Raw genomic sequence first — 25658 nt, forward strand, 5'->3', positions numbered from 1 at the left:
TGTGACCTAAACACAGGTCATCTGGTAAGATTATACCAATCATGTCAATTTGAAAGTCATTTCGCAATGAATTTGACATTAAAATGTATCCTGACATTGACTTTGATGGAAACCTGAGCTCAAGTGGAGAGCAGACTGTCCCTAGCAGCCGAGGGAAATGGAGGCTATTATACTGCAGAGATTCTGAGCTCTCATTGATGGACTCTTATTCTTCGTTATCTGACTCATGATGGTCGTGTTGATATGGCCTCTGGGCTGCTTCCATGCTCTGCCCCCGTGTTCTCCCTGGTCCTAGCCCCGGCCCTGGCTCTTTGCCCTGCTCTTTGCTCTCAGATGGGCAGGCAGAGAGAAATCAGATGAAAATGTTAGTGAAAGGGCATCAGACCTCGTGCTGTCCTCCTTTGAAGGTTCTACAGCACCGGGGGGGGGAAAAAGACCCATACTCCTCTGACTGAAGATCCACCCATGGATCGAGAGACAGAGGTAGGTAGCGAGGACAGCGAGAGGTAAAGAGGTAAAGGAGGGAGGGAAAGAGACAGATGGAGGGAGGAAAACAGAGAGGTGAATGTAGAGATTTCTACATGCTTGTTTTGAAACTGGCAGTTTGGGTCTGTGAGGTGGCGTTTTTTTCTCTCTCTCATTACCTGAAGAAAGACCATTGCCCATTAAATTGAAATTTAATTTAGGAAATTGTGTTTTAATGTAGCTATTCTCCACCAGCCCCTCCTGTGGCTGTGTTTCCTGAAGGCCATTTAATTGGCCAAATGGAGAACGCTGTTAATGGCTGCCTCCATCTTGCCAGGCTCAGCCAGTGACATTTCATCAGCGCAGGTGATTTCCCTGTCATTGTTTAAGCCGTATATGAACCGTACTGACGGCTGGAAAACAAGCCAATTCGTTATTTCAGAGGCGAAAACTCATCCGAAATCTGCCCAGTGGAATGATACCGTCTTGGTGGAGGTGTGATTCAATCCTATTTGCGAGCAGGTTGAATTATTTTTCTGATTATTTTCTTCCATGGGCTACTTACCATGCACAGAAAATAACCTGCTGTAAAACGCGTATTAGTAAGCTGGTTCATTTGCCTTGATGTCATGATTTTAATCATTCTTGGGGCACCTCACTTCTGAAAATTCAGCAGGGTTAAAGGGACCTTGTAAATGTATTATACACATACGCCACCCCCCAACACACACACACACACCGTCTGACTGGCTACTGAGTGATCCTGACACCCCTGTCAATATTGTGTGACAGGGAGAAAGGTCAATGTGGCAGGTCACTGTCGCTCCGGCCTCTCAAATGTATGTGTCTCTGTGTGTGTGTGTGTGTGTGTGCGTGCGTGCACAGGAGAATACTGGTTGGCTCAGATAGCGTCCTCAGATAATCAGGCTGTCCGGATGGAGGTTGTCATCTGAAAAAGGTCCTTCAGAAAATAACTCGGAATTCTTAACACACTTGTACAAATACATGTTGAGCAGAGTGTGTCGAGTTGTCTTGTCTACTTGTAATAAAAAAAAATTCAGGTTTGACAGTTTTGATTTATTACAGGTGCAGGAGCTATTTGTGTGTGATGGAGACAGCCTATGCTCATTATAGGCTCTTAAGTAAATAATTTGACAAACGTGTTACCTTTGGGTTCAAAGGCTGTTTAGACCAATTAATAACAATTAGGCGAATTGAACTCATCCCTTCTGCAACCGTCAATAATCTAACGATGATTTACAGGTTGGTTTACGGCATTACGGCATCCAAACTTGGTTGTTAATGTGTCTTTGATTCAGTAACCATTGGAAAAGAAAGACCAACCGGCGCATTCCTTACTTTCTCATAACGGTTTTTAAAAACCCTCCCTCATAACAAATTCAGGGAAGTCTATAGGACGCGAATCCAACGACAAGGACCCTCCTCTTTGAATTCATTGGTTGGCAGCGGATCAGTAACAATGTTTAATGCACCATGCGGTGACCGGAGAGTAGTCAGTGAGTCGCGCTGTAGCGGTGAGGAAGGTACAACGTGCTTACAATAATAATACAACTGTCTTTCAGTATTTCAGGTACCCACCATAAATTTGACAGACTATATCGACTGGAATACGTTGGAAAACGTGGTTGTCATTTACCATAAGGTCTTCTTTCGTGGGGACGTTACTGACAGCCGCAAGGACATGATGCCATTAAGGGAATGTGTTGTCACCCATCATCTGGGCAGTCGGCGAGAGCGCTGATCACGTCGCTAATATCCGTTCTGGATCTATATTTTCCGTCTGGAACCTTCGCATCTCTCATAAACATTCCCCCGAAGAATCCGGTGACTCACTGCGCGCGCCGCAAGCGCAGGCAAGCCGCTGCATCCCAATCAACCAGAGCGGACTTAGCTCATTGGCATTACGGTCATACTTTTCTGGAGCACTTTTTACTTCGATAGGCAGCGCCGTAGCTCGTGTGCGTCGCTGAGACTGGTGGCTTTTTGCTGCACGGGGGGACGGAATAAGGGTGACGCGCGGAAAACGGAATTCCTGGGATTTTTATATATTTTACTCAAACTGATAGGTTACTATTCGGTAAGTCGACGTTTTTGCCACTCATATCTCTATCATAATGTTCTGTTTATCGGATTTTCAGCACATTTGTGGTTTATTATGGGAGTTTTCCTGTGTTAGAGAATGCAACAGCTTCTCACAAGGCTTCGCCTACCTCTGGAAACGAGATGAACACGGGCAGAAATCCTTTTCCTCAGTTTGCTTTTATATCATGAATGCCTGTTTTCTGAATCTCAGTTGGGTTCTAATGAATAGACGGATTATGCTGATTTGTTAACGTGTGTAAAAGGCTAATTTTACGCATTCTTACGGTTGACTTTAGTCGGGTGGCTATATGGCCTCATTTAAGCGCATGTAATGTGTTCCAAAAATAAGAAATTTATCACGCACAATTATCTTTGTCATAAATTATGACCTCTTAGAATATGACATTCAAACACCGCTGTGTCTGTACTCAAAACATCAGCGGAGATGCGTTGCTTAATTGCGTTTAGTTTATTATGATAAAAAGGTAGGCTAACATAAACCTGTGTGTAGCATATGTATCAGCACTGCACCCACGTCCCTCAAGGTTAATTTATTGACTGCCTTTGCTTATTAATGTAAAGAGGAATTACGCATCAACCAGTTCATAAACTCTACACCCGGTAAAAACTGTACATTCTTAAAGAGGATCCTGTTATTATGAAAATGAATTCTACAGTAGCTGAACAACGATACAAAAGTAGCCTACCTACATTTGTATTTGCTAGTCTATATGTTTAATGTTATATCTTTCTGTGTTGCAGGAGAAAGAACGCGCTACGGCTGTTCTATTTGGTGGAGTCCGGATTGCGATTATGGCTGAAATGAGACTGGGCGTTCAGTTGAATTTAAATTAGGTGTTCAGCACCAACGATCGCTGCAAGAAAGAGAGAGAGAGAGAGAGAGAGTAAGATATAAAAAGGAGAGTCTACAGAGAGGAAAGAAGAGGACATTTACGTAAAGCGCCAGAATAAGTTAATTCCACGATGAACAGAACTGTTTGTTTGATCATGAATGGTAGACATCGCCAATTTAGTGGACAAATCAACAGGTCGGACGTGTAAAAAACCCTACGAAATCGTAAACGCTCTCGCGGATTAGAGGGGATGTATCTGTCTATTTTCTTTTTCTTTCTCCTGTGGGCTCGAGCCCTAACATTGAAAAACTTGAATTATTCTGTTCCCGAAGAGCAAGGACCTGGAACGGTAATCGGGAACATTGCCAAAGATGCTAAACTTGGACTCGGACAGGGAGGGCAGGGAAAGAAATCCAACTTCAGGGTGTTGGAGAATTCTGCCCCGCACCTCATTGACGTGGATCCAGAGAGCGGACTTCTCTACACCAAGCAGCGCATCGACAGGGAGACACTGTGTCGGCGGAGCCCCAAGTGCCAGCTCTCAATGGAGGTGTTTGCTAACGACAAAGAGATCTGCATGATTAAAATAGATATTCAAGACATCAACGACAACTCGCCCACTTTTCCCTCGGATCAGATTGATATTGACATTTCTGAAAATGCAGCACCGGGCACGCGCTTTCCTCTGACAAGCGCGCACGACCCGGACGCGGGGGAGAACGGGCTGAAAACGTATCAGATCACACGAGACGACTACAATCTATTTTCTTTGGACGTTAAATCCCGCGGGGACGGGACTAAATTTCCCGAGTTAGTTATTCAACGGCCATTAGACCGGGAAGAACGGAGCCACCATACCCTAATACTGACTGCCACCGACGGTGGCGAATATCCGAGATCAGGGACAATGCAAATCAATGTAAAAGTTATTGATTCCAATGACAACAGCCCCGTCTTCGAACAGCCCTCTTACGTTGTGGAAATTCCTGAAAATTCTCCCCCGGGAAAGGTATTAATTGATTTGAACGCTACGGACCCAGATGAAGGCAACAACGGACAGGTTGTGTACTCTTTCAGTGGCTACGCCCCTGAAAGGATCCGGGAGCTATTCTCCATAGATTCCAGAACAGGAGTCATAAAGATCCAGGGGGAGATCGACTATGAGGAGAACCCAATTATAGAGATTGACGTGCAAGCTAAGGATCTGGGCCCCAACCCCATACCAGGCCATTGTAAAGTCACTGTTAAGGTGCTGGACAGGAATGACAATTGGCCGTCGATAGGCTTTGTGTCGGTGCGACAGGGGGCTATCAGCGAGGCGGCCCCCCCAGGCACCGTCATCGCTCTGGTGAGAGTCACGGACAAGGACTCTGGGAGGAACGGCCAGCTGCAGTGTCGGGTCCTGGGGAGCGTCCCCTTCAAGCTGGAGGAGAACTACGACAACTTCTACACTGTGGTGACCGACAGGCCTCTGGACCGAGAGATGCAGGACGAGTACAACGTCACCATCATGGCCAAAGACAACGGCCTCCCGCCCCTCAACTCCACCAAGTCGTTCAGCGTCAAGATCCTGGACGAGAACGACAACGTTCCCCGCTTCACCAAGGCCGTGTACCTGCTGCAGGTGCCTGAGAACAACATCCCGGGGGAGTACCTGGGCTCGGTCCTGGCCCACGACCCCGACCTGGGCCAGAACGGCACCGTGTTCTACTCCATCCTCAACTCCAACGTGAGCGGCGGCGACGTCAACACGTTCGTGAACGTCAACGCCGCCAACGGCGCCATCTACGCCGTGCGCTCGTTCAACTACGAGCAGATCAAGTATTTCGACTTCAAGGTGCTGGCTCAGGACGCCGGCTCGCCGCACCTGGAGAGCAACACCACGGTGCGGGTCAGCGTGCTGGACGTCAACGATAACATCCCCGTCATCGTGCTGCCCCTCCTGCAGAACGACACGGCCGAGATCCACGTGCCGCGGAACGTGGGCGTGGGCTACGTGGTCACCACGGTGAGGGCGGTGGACAACGACTACGGCGAGAGCGGCCGGTTGACCTACGAGATCTCCGACGGCAACGAGGCGCGGCTGTTCGAGATGGACCCGGTGACGGGCGAGGTGCGGACCGCCAACCCCCTCTGGGAGGAGGTGAGCCCCGTGGTGGAGCTGATCATCAGGGTGATGGATCACGGGAAGCCAACTCTGACGGCGGCTGCGAGGCTGATCGTCCGAGCGTACTCCGGGCCCCTCCCGGGGGGCGAGCCCCGGATCAACGAGGAGCACCACAACTGGGACACGTCCCTGCCGCTCATAGTGACTCTCAGCATCATCTCCATCATGCTGCTGGCCGCCATGGTCACCATCGCCGTCAAGTGCAAGCGGGAAAACAAGGAGATCAGGACGTACAACTGCCGCATCGCCGAGTACTCGCACCCGCAGCTGGGCAAGGGGAAGAAGAAGAAGATCAACAAGAACGACATCATGCTGGTTCAGAGCGAGGTGGAGGAGCGAGACGCCATGAACGTGATGAACGTGGTGAGCAGCCCCTCGCTGGCCACGTCGCCCATGTACTTCGACTACCAGACGCGCCTGCCCCTCAGCTCGCCCAGGTCAGAGGTCATGTACCTCAAGCCCACCGCCAACAACCTCGGCGTGTCGCAGGGTCACGTGGGGTGTCACACCAGCTTCACCAGTCCCGTCACCAGCACCACGGACACGCCTAGCAACCGCATGTCCATCATCCAGGTAAGACTTGACGTTCAACTTTTACACGTCTTACATTTTGACCGTGTGTGTTCGTTCCTCGCCCCGCCCATCCTCCACCTGTCCCTTCACATCCCTTTATACCTTCTTCAGATGGAACACAGGACGCAGGAAAGAAGAGAGTGAGAGGGGGAGAGGAGAGGGAGGGGGAGAGAGACATGGAGAGGGCAAGGTTGAAGGGTGGGTGGTGATTAGGCTGACATAGGGAGAGAGATAAAGCGGGGGGGGGAGGTGGAGTGGAAGGCAGTCTATGCAAGCCTCTCAGAAAGCAGAGGCAGTGACATCATGAGAAATCGATGGTCTTTGATAAGTAGGGAGACGTATGATGTCGTGAAACCTTAGCCAGACATCTTAAATCAGATCGCTTTCCCAACTCTTTTTATGGCAGAATTGAAGTCAATGCATTTATACGGGTAAAAAAACAAAAAAACTTGCATGTGCCCTGTGATTGAGTTATTACGGAGGGGCACAGAGTCTCCACTAGGGTGTAGACAAAGTGTTTATGAACTATCGACTGCTCATTTCTCAGTAAATATACAGGCCTATCATCTTTTCATATCCTGATCCATTAATTAGCTCTTGTGGTTTAAAGGGAAAAATGTGCTTATGAGTAATGGAAAGCTTTGGATCAATATAAAGCTTACATTTTTTTTTTTTTCTTCTTCATCCTTGTTTTCATGGAACATTCGCTTCATTAAAATTCAGCTGGGTTTTCTCACAGACCTTGATAACGCTTCATGGACATAATATGAGTGGGCAGATTAATGCTAGGTTAGCTGTATTTCTAATGGTTTATTAGAGCAGTGCTTTAACCAGATGATTTACCCGGCTCATATTCACATGGTGTTATCAGTCAAATATGTGTTAGGTGTGTGTTATACTACAGAAAAGAGTACAGTCATAAAGCAGGTTCCGAACCTTACTGTACGGGTCGCCTTTGGTCTCATCTGACACGAGTCACACGACAGACTTTAAACAGGCTTAGCGCTTCCGAGACAGAGGACTTGTCACGATGGCGGCTTAACCAAATCGCCCCGCTCCCCTGCAAAGACGCATTAACGAGGAAAACCCAGTGCAATCCTCTCTCTCCTTGGAAGGAAAACCCCACTGAGTGTCTAAAGTCCTACTTAGTACACTGTGCAGCAGTACTCATACGCGACCTGTTAACGAGACCATAGCAGCTCAATCTAACGAAGTGGAAGCACGTTGTCTCTGTGCTAGCATGTGGCCTCTGGCTACTAGCATGTGTGATATCCCAGGACCTGTATGCCTCGTTGTGTGTGCGTGTGTGTTTATAATAAATACATATAATAAATAATGTGTCCATTCAGCTGACAATTTCATCAAATGCGATGGTACAGGGGAGGGAGTCGAACCTGCAACCTCTCGATCAGCATACAAGTGCTCTGCCTCTTTTGGAACACTCTGCCTCGGTGGCTCTGCCGAGGGGTCGTTCTGATCACATGTGACACGTTCCCCTCGGGAGGTCTATCTGTCTGTCCGTACCTGTCAGAATCTCCACTGTGCTCCCATTGTGAGCCGGGCTGAGGTCAAAGGTCATCTCAGAGAGATCGTTAATGATGGGGGAGGTGGGGGGGGGGGGGTGCAGTCATTTGAAGTCTGGGCCTCCTGTCAGTGAAGTGTGTCTGTAGTTGCATGCTTCTTGATGGTGCTGGTCTCTCTCAGAGCTAGCTGATGTAACAACAGCTAGCTGGTTAGCGCCCGCCGCCCGCCCAGGGTCCTCCCTGAACATGAAGCCCCACCGTGCTGTGCTGTATTATTCAACAGATCCGTGTTGAGGGAGATGGCCCGCAGGCATCAGGTTTCTACTGAGGAGCTACGCCTGCGTGTCTCTCTCCTCCGTCTTCTCTGCTCTCTCTCTTTCCTTATGATCTCCCCCTCCCTCCCTTTCTCTGTCTCTCTCTCTCTGTATGATCTCACCCTCCTTACGTCCCCGTCCCCCTCTCTCTCTCTGATCTCCCCCCCTCTCTCTCCGTCTCTATATCTCAACTCTCTCATTCTGTCTATTCTCTCTTTCCTTCTCTCTTTCCCACATTTTTGCTCCCTATTCCCTCGCTCCCTCCTCCCCTCCCGCACCCTTCCTCCCCCCTGCTTTCTCCCTCGGTGGTGTGGACAGTAACCTGAATCTAGAGCAGAGTGGCTATGGGAAAAATGTCAGGAAACAAAGACAGAATCCCCCTGCATCGATCCTGGGCCACTCGGCCTATCTGTCATTAATGCTGGGGGATGATAGGAGCAGAGGAGAGAGGCTAGAGAAGGTAAATAAATAAATAAAAGTCGCTGGAGCTCCCCACCCTGGCCTACAGCAGGACAAGGGCACCTCTAGACTGCTCTCTCTCTAGACCTTGGATGGCTGTAACACCCTACCTCTCCTCTTCCTTCCTCTTCTTTTCTTCTCCACTCCCCTCCTTTCTCGTCTCATAATGATGTTTTATAGACACTGCCCAGGCCTTGACTAATTCACAATGTCTATGATATAATATAACTATATCAGCAGCCCAGAACAGCTCTGTCCCACTGTCTCTCCTGCTCCCTGCACCAGGGTGAGTGTCTCTCCTGCTCCCTGCACCAGGGTGAGTGTCTCTCCTGCTCCCTGCACCAGGCCCAGTGGAGAGCAACAAGAAAAGCCTAATTTCATTTGTGGAGTATTACCCGCGGTGTAAGGAGATGGATGATATGTAATGATGCCTAATTCCGCTTAAGGCGTTGAAGGGTATTACTTACTGGCGAATGAAGGTTAAACCCAAGACGATGCGGTATTCCTCAAAGCCTGCGAGGGGGGATTTTGTAATTTGTTCTAAAGCACGAGCCATAGCAGTCTGCGTCTTGGGGATTTAGTCCCGATGTTGCGTTTTCGCCCCGACGGCCGCAGCCTGGAAGGTTCTAGAGTGTGGGCCGGATTACCTAATGAGCTACGCTGCACTGAAAGAGGTTCCCGCATACAGCGACAAACAGCGAGAGCTGTCACAGCGCCACGCCGGTCCAAACTGGCCATCTAGAATCCACGTTTTTAAGGCCAGGTTGGATCAATGTGTTTGATGTTATCGGCGTCCAAGCATGAAAATCCTTGGTGTTCGGTTTCCAGGGAGTGTCTTAGATGCTGTGGTCCAGTAGGACTGAGGGTTGAGATGGGACAGATGGCTATAAATATGACCTGTAGGTGGCGACAGTCTTCCTTCTGTCGAGTGTGTGAATGGAGTGGGAATTTACATTTACATTTAGTCATTTAGCAGACGCTCTTATCCAGAGCGACTTATAGTAAGTACAGGGACATTCCCCTGAGGCAAGTAGGGTGACGTGCCTTGCCCAAGGACACAACGTCATTTGACACGGCCGGGAATCGAACCAGTGACCTTCTGATTACTAGCCCGATTCTCTAACCGCTCAGCCATCTGACTTTGGGAGGTTAAGGGCCGTGGGGTTCCAAGTATATGTCCAACGTGCCGTCCAGTTGACATGGAAACAACAGCACGTCTCGGATTTTAAATGTTTATATTTGTTTATCTCTTGCGTTCCATTGTGAGATGACAGGTACTGGTTAGAGTTTGGTACGGCTGAACTTCAGGGTGGGTTGGGGAGCTTGGATGGTCGCCGTGGCGAGAGCAGAACCGGAACCAGCCGGAACCAATCACACGCCTCAGTGTTGTGTCCATGACCACAGCGAGTGTGTTTAGGGCGTGTTGTGCATCCGCCTGTTTTGATCTGTGTCGCCTCTCTCTCATCAGCAGTCTGCTTGGGTACAGACTGTTTGGGTACAGACTGTTTGGGTACAGACTGTTTGGGTACAGACTGTTTGGGTACAGACTGCTTGGGTACAGACTGTTTGGGTACAGACTGTTTGGGTACAGACTGTTTGGGTACAGACTGCTTGGGTACAGACTGTTTGGGTACAGACTGTTTGGGTACAGACTGTTTGGGTACAGGCTGTTTGGGTACAGACTGTTTGGGTACAGACTGTTTGGGTACAGGCTGTTTGGGTACAGACTGTTTGGGTCCAGGTAGGTAGGCAGGTCTCTGTGTGACATGCAGAGATCGACTCTCAGAGCCAAAAAGGCTTTTTGCAGATCCGTGCAAGATTCAGTGACTGCACAATAAAAGACAGATGTGAGAGACACTGCCAAGACCATCCTGAACATTATGTTCTATTTGAGAAAAAAGAAGTCTGCATCCGACAGTTTATTGAAGGCACGTTTATCGTCTATATATGAGGTTGGTTGGAGAAGATGTTAATTTTCATTGAATTCAACTCAGAATACTGAGGGAAGATGTTTGTATTGAACACAGTGTGTGTGTGTGTGTATGCATGTGTGTGTAATGCATGTATGCTTGCATGTGTGCATCCATGTGTGTGCAACTGGGTGTGTAAGGGGATGCAATTGTGTGGGTATGTGGGTGTGTATAACTTCAAATGTGCATCCGTGTGTGTGCATCTGTGTGTGCAAGTGTGTGGTTTTTGCATGTGTGTGTGTGTGTGTTTAACTTAAGAGCCCCTCACTGTGTATTCCAGGCATGTGATTTAAGCCTTTAGCTTTCAGTCTCCGTGACAGAGCCCCTCTCTCTTATGTTGAGCGTGACAATCTTGCGTTTGTCCGAGTTCTCCCCTCCCCAACTCTTTTACTTTTGTACTTTTTCTAAGCTACCCTAAGGGGTGTATTGGTGCCTCTCTGTATTTGACTGAAATCGGCTCCCAAACTTCAGTGGGGCGAGAGGGAGAGACGCAGCGCTCTGTTTGGTCTTCCTCCCTCTCCGCTCTCCATGTCTTGTTCTCCAGATCGCCCCTAGCTCGGCCTACGGAGCCAGCCCGAGCCTCTGCTAGCTAACCGCTAACGTGCTCGCGCTAGCCCGAGGTGCTGTGGAGCAGCGCGGCTACTGGAAGCTCTTTGGCGGCCAGGCTGTTTGTAGAGAGGGCAGGGAGACTTGAGGAAGCTTTCTATAATTTGTGGACTTACATTCCCCAGCAGTGCTGCCCGGGCCCCCTCTGGGGTTCTTTTGTTTTATTCCAGGTCAGGTTAGTCAGTCCATTAAAGAGACCGTATTGCCTTGCCCCTCGGACGTGCCGTCATATTTTCAGATAGACTTACAGTACTACACTACAGCACACTTTCACGTTGGAAGTCTGAATTATTAATACCGCGCTATATTATTTTTTCTCCTCTGAGCTCATTTGATCGATGCCTCTCAGCTGAAGGAAAAAGAGGAGCCAGACCTCTGAATCTCTCTCAGGGGAGAGCCCAGAGAAGGATGTACAGTGTATGGAAAATTGAGAATTAGTTTTGTCCTTTTAAATGTTTCATTTATCAAGCTACTGTAGCGTTGTTGGGAATTTTGTAGGTAGTAATGTTCTGTGTTGAGGTGTGGGGAGGATGAGTGGATATGTAGACCACGGCAAAACAGAGTAGAGCAGAGTAAAGCAAAACAGACCAGAGTAGATGATAGCAGAGTAGAGCAGAGTAGAGCAGAGTAGCTGAAGAGGTTTTAATAAAGTTGATATTTGATCTGTTCTTGCTCTATGATATGAAAAATAGAATCCGTTATTTGATATGAAATATGCAATCAATAACCTATTTAGTCAAAAGTTTCATTCATGTAACCTTATATTCACATGCACGTACACGGGACAGGATCGCAACGGGATCATCCACATTTCTGTTCTTCCCCTTCTGTCTCTTCTGTGAATTGGTATTGAAGGCTCTCAAGACCATTATGGAGCTAGGAAGTCAAATGTGGTGCGGTGGTTTGCCGTTTCTTAAATAATGTACATATATGGAATGGAATGTGGTCTCCGCAGTGAAGATGAGACCACTTGTGTACCAGGCCATACTAGATGGTACATTACATGTAAAGTTGCGTCGGTGTTTGATCTGCTAGACTCCTCGTTTACCAACTCGTTCATTTATTGGTTGGTTAAACCATTTGTTAGAAAACAAGGTACTCTATTCTTTGTAAGGCAGTGAAGTATAATTGCAAAGAAGAGGATTTCTGTTTGATATCTTTTGAAAACCTGCCTCACTAATGAAACTATTTGATATTGAGGACTTTTCCCTCTATGCAGCGCAGAGCAGAATAGAGTAGATCAGAGGAGAGGAGAGCAGAATAGAGCAGAGTAGAGTAGACCAGAGCATAACGCTGGGCGCATCATGGCTATATTTACTGCCTTCCCTCCCATTAATTAATCATGGAGTTGAACAAATCAGTGGCAAGCGGAAAGATGTCACGATAAACATCTGAGATCTCCCACTACATGTTTGTGTGTGCTTGAGGGAAGGCGGAGGCAGAGTAGAATAAAAAAAGGCATCTTAAAAGACCTTTACCTCACTTATCAAATGAACATTCATAATTCCATTTCGCATAAACTGCTATTCATATTGATGTTTTCTTTTTTTCTTCCCTGGAATCCATCCTCCCCCAAAAGATGTATGTATTTATGGGACTTGCTGGTCTCAAGGGGTGGGAGGAGGTGGGGGGTTGACTGAAGTGGTGATTATGTTACAGGAGATGGATGAAGATGACCCAGAGTGGAGATGAAAAACCGCCATTCGAATAAGAGACTGTAATTCCGTCTTGTGCGGTGGAGATATTTCTCTGCTCTCTCTTTCTTTGCTTTTTCCCCTCCCTCCTGCCTTCCTTCAACCCTCCATCCTCAAACTCCCACGGTGCAGGGCCCAGAGAGGCTGGACTGAAAAATCACTACACTTTCAGCAAATGATTTAAGACAATTGATAGACCATTTGCAAAAGCTTGGAAAAAAGTAGTATTTTTCAAGTGTACGATATTGTAGACGTTTGTGTGCGCAGATGTTTTATTTATTGCAAAGTTACAAAATCTAAGTAACCCTGCTGAATTATTCAGCTGACTATAAAACATTAGAACTTGGATCTTTACTGTGGACTATCTTTTATGCAGTATTTTAAACCGTTAAATAGATTGGATGAATACATTAATGAAAGATTGATTGAATGACATAGTCGCACAGTTGTTTGCTATGCCAGTTGTTCCTATAGACAAAGAAAATAAACTCCTCTGTGGTTTGGGACATGTAATTACTTGAAGCAAACGTCCAAACCTATTAGTGTCGAAGGGACACAAGTAGCAGTTGTTTCTGACAGGTCGTGAGAGAGAAGGACCAGATATATGACCACCCGTTGACCCCTGAGATGGGAACTGGTTCGGACACTTTAAACTAATTTGCTCAGTCAATAGAAAGCCAGCGATTGGAAGAAACAGTGTCAGAGGAGGAAGAGAACGTGGGCTCTGAGTTTACCGTCAATCCTGCGTCTGACAACAAAGGAAGAGGGGGAGTGAGAACGAAGAAAGAGGGGGAGAGAAGGAGGAGGGGGAGAGGAGGAGGAGAGAAGGGAGGGAGGGGGAGAGGACGAGGGGAGAGGAGGAGGGGAGAGGAGGAGGGGGAGAGGAGGAGAGGGAGGGAGGGGGAGAGGAGGAGGAGGAGAGGGAGAGGAGGAGAGGAGGGGGGGAGAGGAGGAGAGGGAGGGGGAGAGGAGGGGGGGGGGAGGAGGAGAGGGAGGAGGAGGGGGAGAGGGAGGTAAAGGGGAGTGAGGGTATGGGATGGAGAGGAAGAAAGGTGAATGAATGGTAGTAACATCTTATGTGGAAAGATATGTTTTAATGTTGGTATTTGTGAATAGTGGACACATTTTACTCTACATGTATGCTGACCATCAGCAGTATGGGTTGGTCGAGGATTCACGGACTGAATCAAGTCCTCCTCGCTGAATAATTGACTTGGCTTGCTTCTCTGCAGCCACCCTTATTAGAGTAGACGGCTAGGTTTCACCAAGCTGCGACTTCACTATTTATTTGACACTGTCGAAAGGGATTTTTGTTGTTTTTGCACATTTTTCGTTTCTTGTTTTCTTCTTCCATGATTGCATCGATGGGGTTACAGTTTTCGTTTAGCTGGCTTTGAATTCCCAACCGGCTTTTTTGGCCACTGCTTGCTTGTCTCTGTAGTGACTGACAGACTGAATTAACCTCACCTGAAGTATTTCACTATCCGAATAATGTTTTTGACTTAAATCTGGTGCAGTTCCCCTAAACCATGCTGACAGTTTGTGTGTGTGAGTGTTTGTGTAAGTGTGTGTTTGCTGCTGCTAGAGTGGAAAAGAATCTCAGTTTATTTCCACGACCTCCAGCTGTGCTGTGAAGCAGAGATCAGGACTGTATCGGGGTTTCCCTCCAGGGGCCACTAGCAATGGCCCCCCAAGAGCTCTGCTAATACCTCCCTCAGGGTCTGCTGGCTAAATGGTCTAAATAGACGAATGGACTAAGGGGGGCCAGAACTGTCTTTGTGCGTACCCACTCTTGGTCCTGGGTTACAAGGTTTTTACATTGAAAGCTCGTCTGTAAATGTTGGTTGGCATGTCATCATGTGTGTGCTTGTGTGTTTTAAGAAGAAAATAACATTTGGCATGCAAGCAGGCACCTGCTGATTCTCCTTGTTGTAAATCAAAGAGAATTTCTTTCTATTTTCTTCCAAAGTCAAACAAAGTGAGCTTTAGCTGTGCTGCATCTTGGCTGTCATCCAAGAAAAAAAAGATTTTAAGATATCCTCCGTTCCTGCCCGCTAGGTATTTTCCCACTGGAGGAAAATACAGAGAGCTGTTCTGAAAACCGTGGTACGACCCTCATCTCACCCTCTACCCGATTAGCATGCTAACAAATTAGCCTTTCCTTCTTTTTCTTTTTTTTTGCCAGAGTCCATGCTATCGCCTTCTGTTTAGTTGAATAGGGGACTGGCGCTGCAATACTTGGCCAATCGTGTTTTGTGCAGCGGAAAGTGTACAAGTCTCTGACTCCCGGTACAAGTCTCTGACTCCCGGTACAAGTCTCTGACTCCCGGTACAAGTCTCTGACTCCAGGTACAAGTCTCTGACTCCAGGTACAAGTCTCTGACTCCCGATCCATCAGCACCGGATCACCTCAGGGCTGCGTCCTTTCTCCTCTGCTCTTCTCCCTGTACACCAACAGTTGCACCTCCAGTCATCCGTCCGTCAAACTCCTGAAGTTTGCGGACGACACCACCCTTATTGGGCTCATCTCTGGTGGAGACGAGTCTGATTATAGGTGGGAAGCGGCCAACCTGGTGACCTGGTGCAGCCAGAACAACTTCTACTCAGCCATCATTGAGTCCATCCTCACCTCCTCCATCACCGTCTGGTACGCTGCTGCCACTGCCAAGGACAAGAGCAGACTGCAGCGTATCATCCGCACTGCTGAGAAGGTTATTGGCTGCAATCTGCCTACCCTCGAGGACCTGCACACATCGAGGACCCTGAGGCGAGCGAGGAAGATTGTGGCCGACTCCTCCCACCCTGGACACTCCCTGTTTCAGTCACTCCCCTCCGGCAGAAGGCTGCGGTCCATCAGGACCAATACCTCACGCCACAAAAACAGTTTCTTCCCTTCCGCTGTTGGCCTCTTCAACAAGGCCAAGGGACCACACTGACTCTAATGACTTCTTGCTTAAAACACACTGCTTTTTGCACTGCATTACAAAATGGTATCTTGTACATTTGTATTTTTGTAATATTAGTATTTTTTTGTTTTTTATATAGTAATTTACGGCAACTTATATTTAATTTTATTGTATATTTAATTATATTCTAATCCCACTTAGTACTGCTAGTTTATGTACCCTTAGTATAGATAGTCCACATATTTAAATTTTAGGTATATGTTTATTGTATGCACCTTCCTGCCAAAGCAAATTCCTTGTCTGTGCAAACTTTCATGGCGAATAAATCCCATTCTGATTCTGATTCGGGAAAGTCTTAATAGCTCTTAACAAGTAAATCACCCACCGATATCAACTCGACATTGTAGGCTACTGAAGCAGCCAGGTGAAACCACAATAGGTAGCCACATGTTGCTAGCAGAAAAGCTTTGCGATCGGATTCAAGATAGGCAGTCCCCTTCAAGTTACCGTTGTAATTTAGCGAATGCTGTTTGAGAATGCTTGTGTGTGTGTGTCTGTGTTCATATTAACTTTTTGTCCCCATCTCTGGGGTGAAGCAGTTGTCGGGCTAATAGGTAGCGTGGCTCCCACACTGCGTCTCAGTTTTCCATTATCGCCGTGGCACGGTTTGAAATCTGAAGCTGGTGTCGTGGCCTTGTCTGTCTGAGTGGAATTGACGGCCGTGTTGTGTATGCACGGTTATCTGTTTGCGGTAACGAGATTGAGCCCCACAGCTCAGTGGTTGTTTCCTAAATACAAAAGAGCAAAGTGCTGCGAAGAAAATAACATTTCCTGCTTCATCACTATATGATGGCTTAGTTTTTTCCTGTTCGAAACGTGTTTAGTGTGATGCACAGATGAGAGGAGGATGTGTCTGATTAGGGGTCTGTTTCTTTTCTGGCGTTTGTAAGAGTTCCGTTCAATAGCCGTGTTTTGCTTGTTAAACAGTGTACCAGTCGTTGCTGTCTCTTTACATGTCGATCAATCTCTGGTTCCTCTCGGTCTCTCATTGATCCAGGCGGTGTTAAGCGCTGGCAGAGCTTTGGGTCATCTGTTTCTAAGTGTTGTTCGGTAAAAGGTTTTTAACACACTCCCAAGTGCTCCCCCATCACCATCCACCCTCCATTCACCCCCCCCCCCCCTCTCTCTTTTCATTGTCATACCAGATAAGCGGCACAATTTCTCATGTTGCTGACGACCCAAGCCAAATTTGTGATTATGAGATTATCTTGTCACCAGCGCCGAGTGTCGAGCGTCTGGCGTATCGATCCACTCACACTTTTAATAAATGAAGTACTGCCATGAAGCCCTCGCCTCAGTAATAACTCTGCTCGCCATGTACACAGAACCTTGAACACGCACAAGAGACGGATGTCTCAAGAATGTGTGGGTCCTTTCATCTCCTCCTCTTCTCTGTTCTCCTCCCCCACACACAGCCTCTAAGGTCACAGTGACATCCTCAATGGCTGGGTAGATTTACACTCAGGTACAGAAACATAGCTGCAACCAGGACAGGATGAACCAATCACTTGGCTGCGTAGAGAGAGAGAGAGAGAGAGAGAGAGAGAGAGAGAGAGAGAGGGAGAGAGGGAGAGAGAGAGAGAGAGAGAGAGAGAGAGAGAGAGGGAGAGAGAGAGAGAGAGAGAGAGAGAGAGAGAGAGAGAGAGAGAGAGAGAGGGAGAGAGGGAGAGAGAGAGAGAGAGAGAGAGAGAGAGAGGGAAAGAAGGGTTCTGTTTAGTCTACTTGAAGTGGCTGGTTTGCAGGGGAGTTTAACAGTGCGCTTGAAGGGAAGGTCAGCAGAGTTTGCCATCGTAGATTATGCGTGATTGTTTCTTCTGGGGGCTAGCTGATTAATGCTAAAGCCGTCATGACAGATCCCTAATGCACAACGGACACACTTAAAAGAGTTTGCCAGGGAAGTAGCCGTCTCGGTTTTGACAACACAGCATTAAAGCCAAAGCCTGCTTGGGAATCTTCACCCCCCCCCCCCTTCCCCCGCCCGCGTGTTCGGACAGGAATGACAACCCTCACGTCCCTTCCAACACACACACACACACACACACACACACACACATACCCACCCACCTCTCAAATAGGCTACCTCATCACCAGTGACCCGAAATACAGGGAAGGTAACCTTGTGAAAACTCACTTACTCCATCTGTCGTGTGTGTCCGTGTGTGTGTGTGTGTGAGAGTGTTAGTGTGTGTGTGTGACATCTCCTTTCTTGGCTCTAGATAAATTGAACCCTTTTATCTTTGATGCAACTGCACCACCTCTTATCAATTCAAACGGAATAAGTTTATCCTTTCATGTTGTTTTTTTTAGCTCAGTTTTTGTTAGCTCACGTACTAGATGAGACATATTTTCTTTGTTGTTGCAGCGGTTGTTTACTATATCACTTCCATCCACCATAGAAAGAAAATACAGGCTAGGAGTTTAGAATACGTTTCCTACCAGTATACTGTCTGACTGATACTGTAAACAACAAATGCAGTTATAAACACCTATTAGTGCTTACAGTGCACAGTGTGTAGTGTAACCCTATGAGTGCATGTGTTTTTTATACCTGTATGTGAATGTTTGTGGCTTCGGTGTGTTTGGTGTAATCGGCGATGTGACCTTCCGGCCATGTACTTGTGGCCAGCGTACATACTGTATTTGTACAAGTGGTTTGAGTGGGTTGCAGATTAATTAGGGTGAAATATCAGAGCTGACTCTAGGGACTTGCAGCTAACAGTTAACAGCGAACAACTAGCTGCTAACAGATAGTGACTAAAAGCAAACAGCTCACGGCTGAAGCTTGCTTTAGGTCTAGGAAAGATTATAGAGCAAACAAATGACCCCTTTCACCTTCCATGACCTCCCATGTACAAAACATGCACACAAATACTGCAAATTCTGAGCGCACCTGCCTTCACACAGAGATCCAATTCCCCCCAGCCGGTTTGGTTAAGTTTGTTTACACAAAACAGTGGGGTTGGTAAGGCAGGTGGGGAGGGAGGGGCGGTCCCCTTGCAGGGCTGGCGACATGGTGCATTCTGCGTTGTCTGGTGTCTCTATCTCGCCACTACGCTACCTCGGGAGTGTGATACTGTCATGTATAGGCACAGATCCCTCTCTTCCTATAGCGGATCTTCGCTTCCTGTTGCAGAGCCTCTCTTCCTGTTTCACAGCCTTACTTCCTGTTTTAGAGCCTCAATTCCTGTTGTAAAGCCCCTCTTCCTGTTCCCCTCTTCCTGTTTCCTTTTTAGAGCCTTACTTCCTGTTTCAGAGCCTCTCTGCTAAGTTGGTCCTGTCTTGTGTGAATGTGTGGAAAGGCAAATGGCAGACATTGTTTCCTTTGTGAGAGGGAATACTGGAGCGAAGCCTAGCGCTTACAGTCAAGCCTGCCTGAGACATAGAGCCTGCTCACTCCCACTACGACTCTGCAGTTCATAAGAGCCACACACACACAGCCAACACACACACACAGCCAACACACACAGCCAACACACACACACAGCCAACACACACAAACAGCTGACACACAGCCAACACACACAAGCAGCTAACACACAAGCCAGGTCGCATACACACGTGTGAACAACCACCCACACTTTTGCCCAGACACACACTCACACACTATGAACACACACACACACAGAGACAATGTCCCTGGAAGTAGATATGGAGGATCAGTCAGTCTGAACAGCTTTGGCCCCAGAGTTCCAGCAGTAGATGTGCATGTAGGGAGGAGGGGGAGCTGAGGGTTAGTGGCCGTGTCCATGACAACGGTGAGACAGACAGCCAAGGAAGGTCAGCTGACAGACAGGCATGCTGGCATGTAGACAGGCAAACAGACAGGCTGGCAGGTAGACAGGCAAACAGACAGGCTGGCAGGTAGACAGGCAAACAGACAGGCTGGCAGGTAGACAGGCAAACAGACAGGCTGGCAGGTAGACAGGCAAACAGACAGGCTGGCAGGTAGACAGGCAAACAGACAGGCTGGCAGGTAGACAGGCAAACAGATAGGAAGGCAGACATACTGGCAAACAGATAGGAAGGCAGACATACTGGCAAACAGATAGGAAGGCAGACAGACTGATAGGCAGATAGACAGGCAGGCATATTGGTGGGGGGTATCTAATACATCCCTCCTCAAATCCCTGCTTCGGTGAAGGTCCAAGTTATGTCCAACCTAGTTTGTGTTCAGAGATGGTTATGTTGAGGTGGGGGACTGCACATACACATGCACATACACATGCACATACACATGCACATGCACATGCACATACACATGGATGGACAAATGCTCACACATGATCAACATGTGCACACAAACATATTCTCACAGCAAAACCCTTTCTTCTTTCCAACAGACCTAGATTCAAGGCTTACTAAAAGCTGTAGGATCAGTCCACACTCTGGAGCAGGTGATCCAGACACACACACACACCCTCACACACACGCAAACACACACACACACAAACTCAAGCACACCTGCAAACACAAACGTACACACGCAAGCCCACACAACACACTCACCGAAACTAATTTCCGCCTTAAAATATCTAGTAAGTAAAAGTATGACGGTGGAGCCATGTGTGTGCGTGCGTGTGCACGTGGGGTTGTGTCTCCGCAGTCACAGTCTGAAGTGTTCCACTTTAGCTGTGCGCAACTTAATAAAACGCCAGTGAGTCACGCTGTCCTAATTTGTCCGTTAGCGAGCGTCGATGACAAACGCCACGTCTAGCGCCTCTTCCCTTTGAATGTCATCCGTGTGGGGGGCCTCCTGCTGTAGTGTCAGGATACTTTATCTCCCTGGGAGGCGCCACACACACACACACACTCAAGCCACCCCCCATTGGCTAATTCCCCAGACTGCCGGTGGTGGATTATGGGTATTTCTACTGCTTCCTGTCTTGATTGCAGAGCAGTGCTGAAAGCTCTGGAGAGGAGTCTCTGTATTGACAGGTTTCATCTCTACAAACAAGGCCTGTGTGGAGAATAATATGCTGCCGTTATTTGTCTGGTATTCTGTTCCCCTGAGGAACGACTCTGGAGAGGGTTTTAAACTCTCTCAGGTAAATGTATATGTCAGTGTGCTGGTTATATAAGGGCTTGAATCAAAGGGAAAATAATGTGCTTCCTGTACAGTTCTGGACTACAAATGTGCTCTCCAGCTCTGCAGTTTATTTACGTGTTTCCCCTTGAGGGAAAACGTGCCATAATTAGCAAGGGGTTGTGGGTAATGCAGTTTTTCTAGGATGACTCATCTTTTCATTAACGAATCAATTACATGCACAGGAATTACAGAGGAAATATTATGATTGTGCGTTAACACTGAGTGCCTGTTTGGGCCATTGAGCAGTTTTGTTTGAGCAGAATTTTCTTTGGCCAGTGATTCGGTTTGTTATGCATGACCAAATCTGTTTGGTTTGTGGGAAGGTACATTACCTTCCTTGAGTGGTGTGTGTGTGTGTGTCTGTACGTGTGTGTGTGTTTGTGTGTGTGTGTGTGTGTGTGTGTAAATCTGCATCCAGAAGAGGTGGACATTTTCATATTTTCCAAATCAGTTCCTACTGAAGAGCATAATGACAGGCTGAGAGATTTAATGTAAAATGTGGCGCGGTTTGGTTCCGTGCACACACACTGACACTAACAAATGTTTCTTCAGGGTGCTTTTACAAATAAAAATAAAATAGCAGAGTCATAATACCAGACTGGGACTGTAAAATGTGAAGCTTTTCCCCCATTAATAACTTGGGACTGAAGACAGAATCTTCTCTCTTCTTCTGCTTTGAAATTCAAATACGTTTTTGCGGCCAAACAAGGCGTGATGGGACGCTTCGAGCACGCCCCTCTCCTAGGCGAGCAGGAGGGAGGTATGACGGTCCGAACCTAGCGTCCATCTCTACCAGCCGAGCAGGAGGGGGTGTGTGATGGTTCAAACCAAGTGTCCCTCTCTCTCCCTCTCCCTATCTCCTTCTCACCTCAGTGAGCGGGGGGGGGGGGGGGATTGGGGGGTGACGAGCGGCTGTTGTCAGCCCCCCTATCAGAGCGTCCTGGCGGTTTGTAGACTGCTCGCCCTCACTGCCTCAAAAGGAATATTAGAAGAACAAGAAGGGAACAGGTCAGAGATAATGGCCTTTCAAGTTATGTTTCTCCTCTCGTCTTCCTTAATGAAGGATTGCCGCGCCCCCACACCCACTCTTCTCTACTCCCCTCCTTTCTTCTCTCTTTCTTCTTGTACCTGCTTGTCCTCCCAGCCCTCCCTCCCTCCCTCCCTCCCTCTCTCTCTCTGTCTCTTGCTAATGGCAGAACAGGCTCTATGTGTTAAATGACATTCAGATGACCAGTCTGGCTGATTCCTCTTCTCCTTCCTGTTCATTTACTGGACAACGGGAAGTGGACTTGGATGACATTTACTTCACTCACTCAGGCTTTTGTTTGCTTCTGGGACCGTTGATCCGGAGCGTAGCGATGGCAGGAAAGCATAGAACATGGCTCTAATTGAATTTCATCACTTAAGGACACTCTTCAGGAACTGGTGGATCAATTGTGTTTGATCACTTCCTTCTCTATGTCGTTCCCTCTCTCTCCCCCCCCCCCCTCTCTCTCTCTCTTTCTCTATCTTCTCTCTCTCTCTCTCTCTCTCTCTCTCTCTCTCTCTCTCTCTCTCTCTCTCTCTCTCTCGTGTCTTTCATCCATCCTCCCCCAATTTGTCTTCCAAAATCTCTTCCATTCTCTCTTTCACCTCTCCATGTGTCTTCCCTGGTGCTACTACAGCAGCTGAGACTGTTCTCCAGGTGGAGTGAGGGATGTTTAGAAGGGGGATCTTGGTTTCCCAGGTGAATCTGACACCTGGTTTATTTATCAAACAAGGTCTGTTCAGTCCAGCTGGCAGAAAGACAAGGTGAGCCGGGATTTACATCCTTTCACACCCTGTGACACACACATAAACACACACACACACATAGCCGTTTGCTTTCGTCTGAGTCATGCGTCTGTGCATGGGAGACAGCAGAGGACAGACATATATCTTGGGTGGTGGAGGGGGTTGGTTTTGTCCACGTGAAACAGAAAACCCTGGTGATGTGGGAAAGCAATGTTGCTAAATAAGCATTTGTCCATGTCACCTCGCCATGTTGCATGCAAAGACTGTCACACTCAAACACACACACACACACTACCCAAGCCTCCGTACCACCGACCAGCTCCCTATGTACCATTCCCATTTGTCTCAATCTGAGTGCTGTCTGCTTGGCCAGTCTTAGAAACACTAGCTGAGTCTCTGAGGGGCTCCAGAAATAGACCGGAGCGTATCACTGTTACCCTGCTGAGGTGAGACCCACTGCTCTCTGCTCCTCCCACGCTCCCCCTCCTCCCCCATCCTCCCCCGTCTCTCACCCCTCCTCCCTCTTTCTGTCCTCCCCCTTCCTCCCCTTTCCTCCCTCATCTTCTCTCCTCCCTCTTTCTGTCCTCCCCCTTCCTCCCTCATCTTCTCTCCCCCTTCCTCCCCCTTCCTCCCCTTTCCTCCCTCATCTTCTCTCCCCCCTCCTCCCTCTTTCTGTCCTCCCCCTTCCTCCCTCATCTTCTCTCCCCCTTCCTCCCCCTTCCTCCCCCTTCCGCCCCCATCTGCTTATGGAAAGACCTGGATCTATACATGGGTCCTCATTCAGTGTTAGATCCATTAGATAAATGCCCCCCCTCACACACACACACACACACACATGAAATATATAAAAATACGAATACAGATGTATCCTTGTCCCATGTTTTTCCTGATACCGATTGTGTGCATGCTTGTGTGTGTTTGTGCATGGAAAGCTCGATGTGTGTACATATTTATGTGTTGAACAACACTGTGCTGTCCAAAAACATAACTTTCGAACGCCTTTTCAACCTAGGGAGTCAGGTGGCAGGGCGGTTAGGGATGCGGGCTTGTAATCAGAAGGTTGCCAGTTCGATTCCCGGCTGTGCCAGATGACGTTGTGTCCTTGGGCAAGGCACTTCACCCTACTTGCCTTGGGGAAATGTCCCTGTACTTACTGTAAGTCGCTCTGGATAAGAGCGTCTGCTAAATGTAAATGTAAATGTAAATGTAAACCTCCAGTCCTTCTCTCTGCCATGCCCAGACTAGCAGAAGTTCAATAAACGATAGCTGGTGTTTATCAAGGCTATGTATACACTTGGTCCAGTCACTCCAAATATATAAACCCTCCCCCTATTCCTCCCTCTCTCTCTCCCTCTCCCTCCCTTCCTACCTCTATCTCCTGTGTACATAGAGACTTGTGGTTGGCTAAGTGCAAAGCAGCCTCTATCTGCAATGCTTCTCCATTAATTGGATAGAAGGCCGGCCGTATTGACAGGCCCAGGCAGCAAATATGACCCAATATATTAAATAGACAGGAAGAGTCTGAACCAGGAGATAGGACCAACCTTCTAATAGACAGGAAGGCCTGTATCTTAGGTCCTCTCTAATGTGCTTTTTATTGGACAGCCTGTGTACTCGCTCAGTTTGTATTTTTAGCAAATGGGGGGTTGTGGAGACTGTGGCTCTTTGCTAGGGGTTTGATGTTGTTGCATCAGTGTTGTGTGATCCATATTGTTGTTGTTTACTGGGTTTCAAATTGCTCGTTGCTCTGGGTGATATAAGTGCAGATGTTTTGAAAGAAATAATGACAAACCCGAGACCGGATTCAGATAATACAGCAGTTGATTTATCAGACATTTGAATCATTGGAGAGTTGGATTCCAGGCAGTTGCTGTGATTGTGATGGAAACACATAAAGCTCATCAGTGAGATGTTATTTCATCTATCTGTTGATTTTATTATTTTTATGTTGCCAACAAGGATTCAGTTAAACTGCCATCTTTATAGAGTCCCTCAGGGGTCTGTTTTGCATACAGCAGGATATTACAAAAACACTGCCAAGGATTGCTGAGATCCAGTGAATAATGTTTTTTTTATTATTTCTTTCTGTAAGTTTCCTTAATAATGTCAGATGCAGCTTATTCATCATTGACCTCCCTCACTCTCTCCAAGGTTGCTCCCTAACCTCACAGGCTTCTGGCTATTCTGTCTAAAACAACCTGATCTGAGTTTGTGGCGGATGACTAGATATAAAAGCACGTCAAAGCACAAATCCACTTCTCAGAATAGTGTGGGTGGAAACAAGCCCCCCCTGCTTCTTAAAAGAACTCCAAATTATTATTTCAATGCCAAACAGTTTGGAGCGCTCTGTCCACCTCCTCTCGGCTCTTTTTGGACCTTCTAAATATCCCTTGTGGGCTCCGTCTTTTGAGCAGAAGGTTAAGGTGGAGCGATACGTTTTAGCGTCTACAAAGAGCGCCCACAAAAACAGGAAAGGTCAGGCTGCGGGGGGGGGCTCACCCGTCCTTCACGCTCCCCCTCTCCCCGCTGCGCCGCTCTCTATCGACGGAGACCGCTGGGATACGTCAGGGAAATATGCCATCGACTGTATCAGGAAGGGTATAGTGTGTGTGTGTGTGTGTGTGTGAGTGAGGTATGCTTCTGGCCCATGTGACATTTTACTAGTATAGATTCACAGAAAAACGGAGAGACTTTGAGGGGAGTAAACATTGCTTGTGATGTTAGGAAATCCTCCTGTGAGGATAAGAGAGAGCCGTCTGTGGAATAGATTAGACGAATCTCCCCGCTTTCTTCCTTCATCAAACAGGCTCGCTGTGAAAGGATGCGCAGGTGTGATTTTTACACCCCAAGATAAGAATTATATCTGGTAATTATTTCCAGATAAAAACGTTATCTACCTTTTTAAATATTTATCGCCTTCCATGCCTCCTCACTGTGTCACAAACAAATGAATTGATTGGATTTCATGAATTATGTTTTTTTTATTATAATTTTTTCTCAGTGAGGGGAATGCTGAGCCAGTTGGGTGGTACTCTCCCAGTCTGAAATGCTGAGGTTCTGCTGGGAGTACAGCCGGTCTGGACCAGGCTCTGCCGTTCTGTAAAT

The 25658-nt window shown here is 47.6% G+C and overlaps 1 protein-coding gene across 1 annotated transcript in view; it reads left to right on the forward strand.

Moving 5' to 3' along the window:
* Positions 1-2402: 2402 nt before the first annotated feature.
* The window catches only part of pcdh17 (protocadherin 17), a 56273-nt gene continuing 33017 nt past the window's right edge, over positions 2403-25658 (forward strand). The window contains exons 1-2 of the mRNA XM_067260724.1: positions 2403-2563; positions 3331-6162. Coding sequence (XP_067116825.1) covers positions 3673-6162 — 2490 coding nt within the window. The 5' untranslated portion in view covers positions 2403-2563; positions 3331-3672. The remainder of the gene's footprint in view (positions 2564-3330; positions 6163-25658) is intronic.

The sequence above is a fragment of the Osmerus mordax genome, chromosome 22 (assembly GCF_038355195.1).
Source record: "Osmerus mordax isolate fOsmMor3 chromosome 22, fOsmMor3.pri, whole genome shotgun sequence".
NCBI classification, from domain to species: domain Eukaryota; kingdom Metazoa; phylum Chordata; class Actinopteri; order Osmeriformes; family Osmeridae; genus Osmerus; species Osmerus mordax.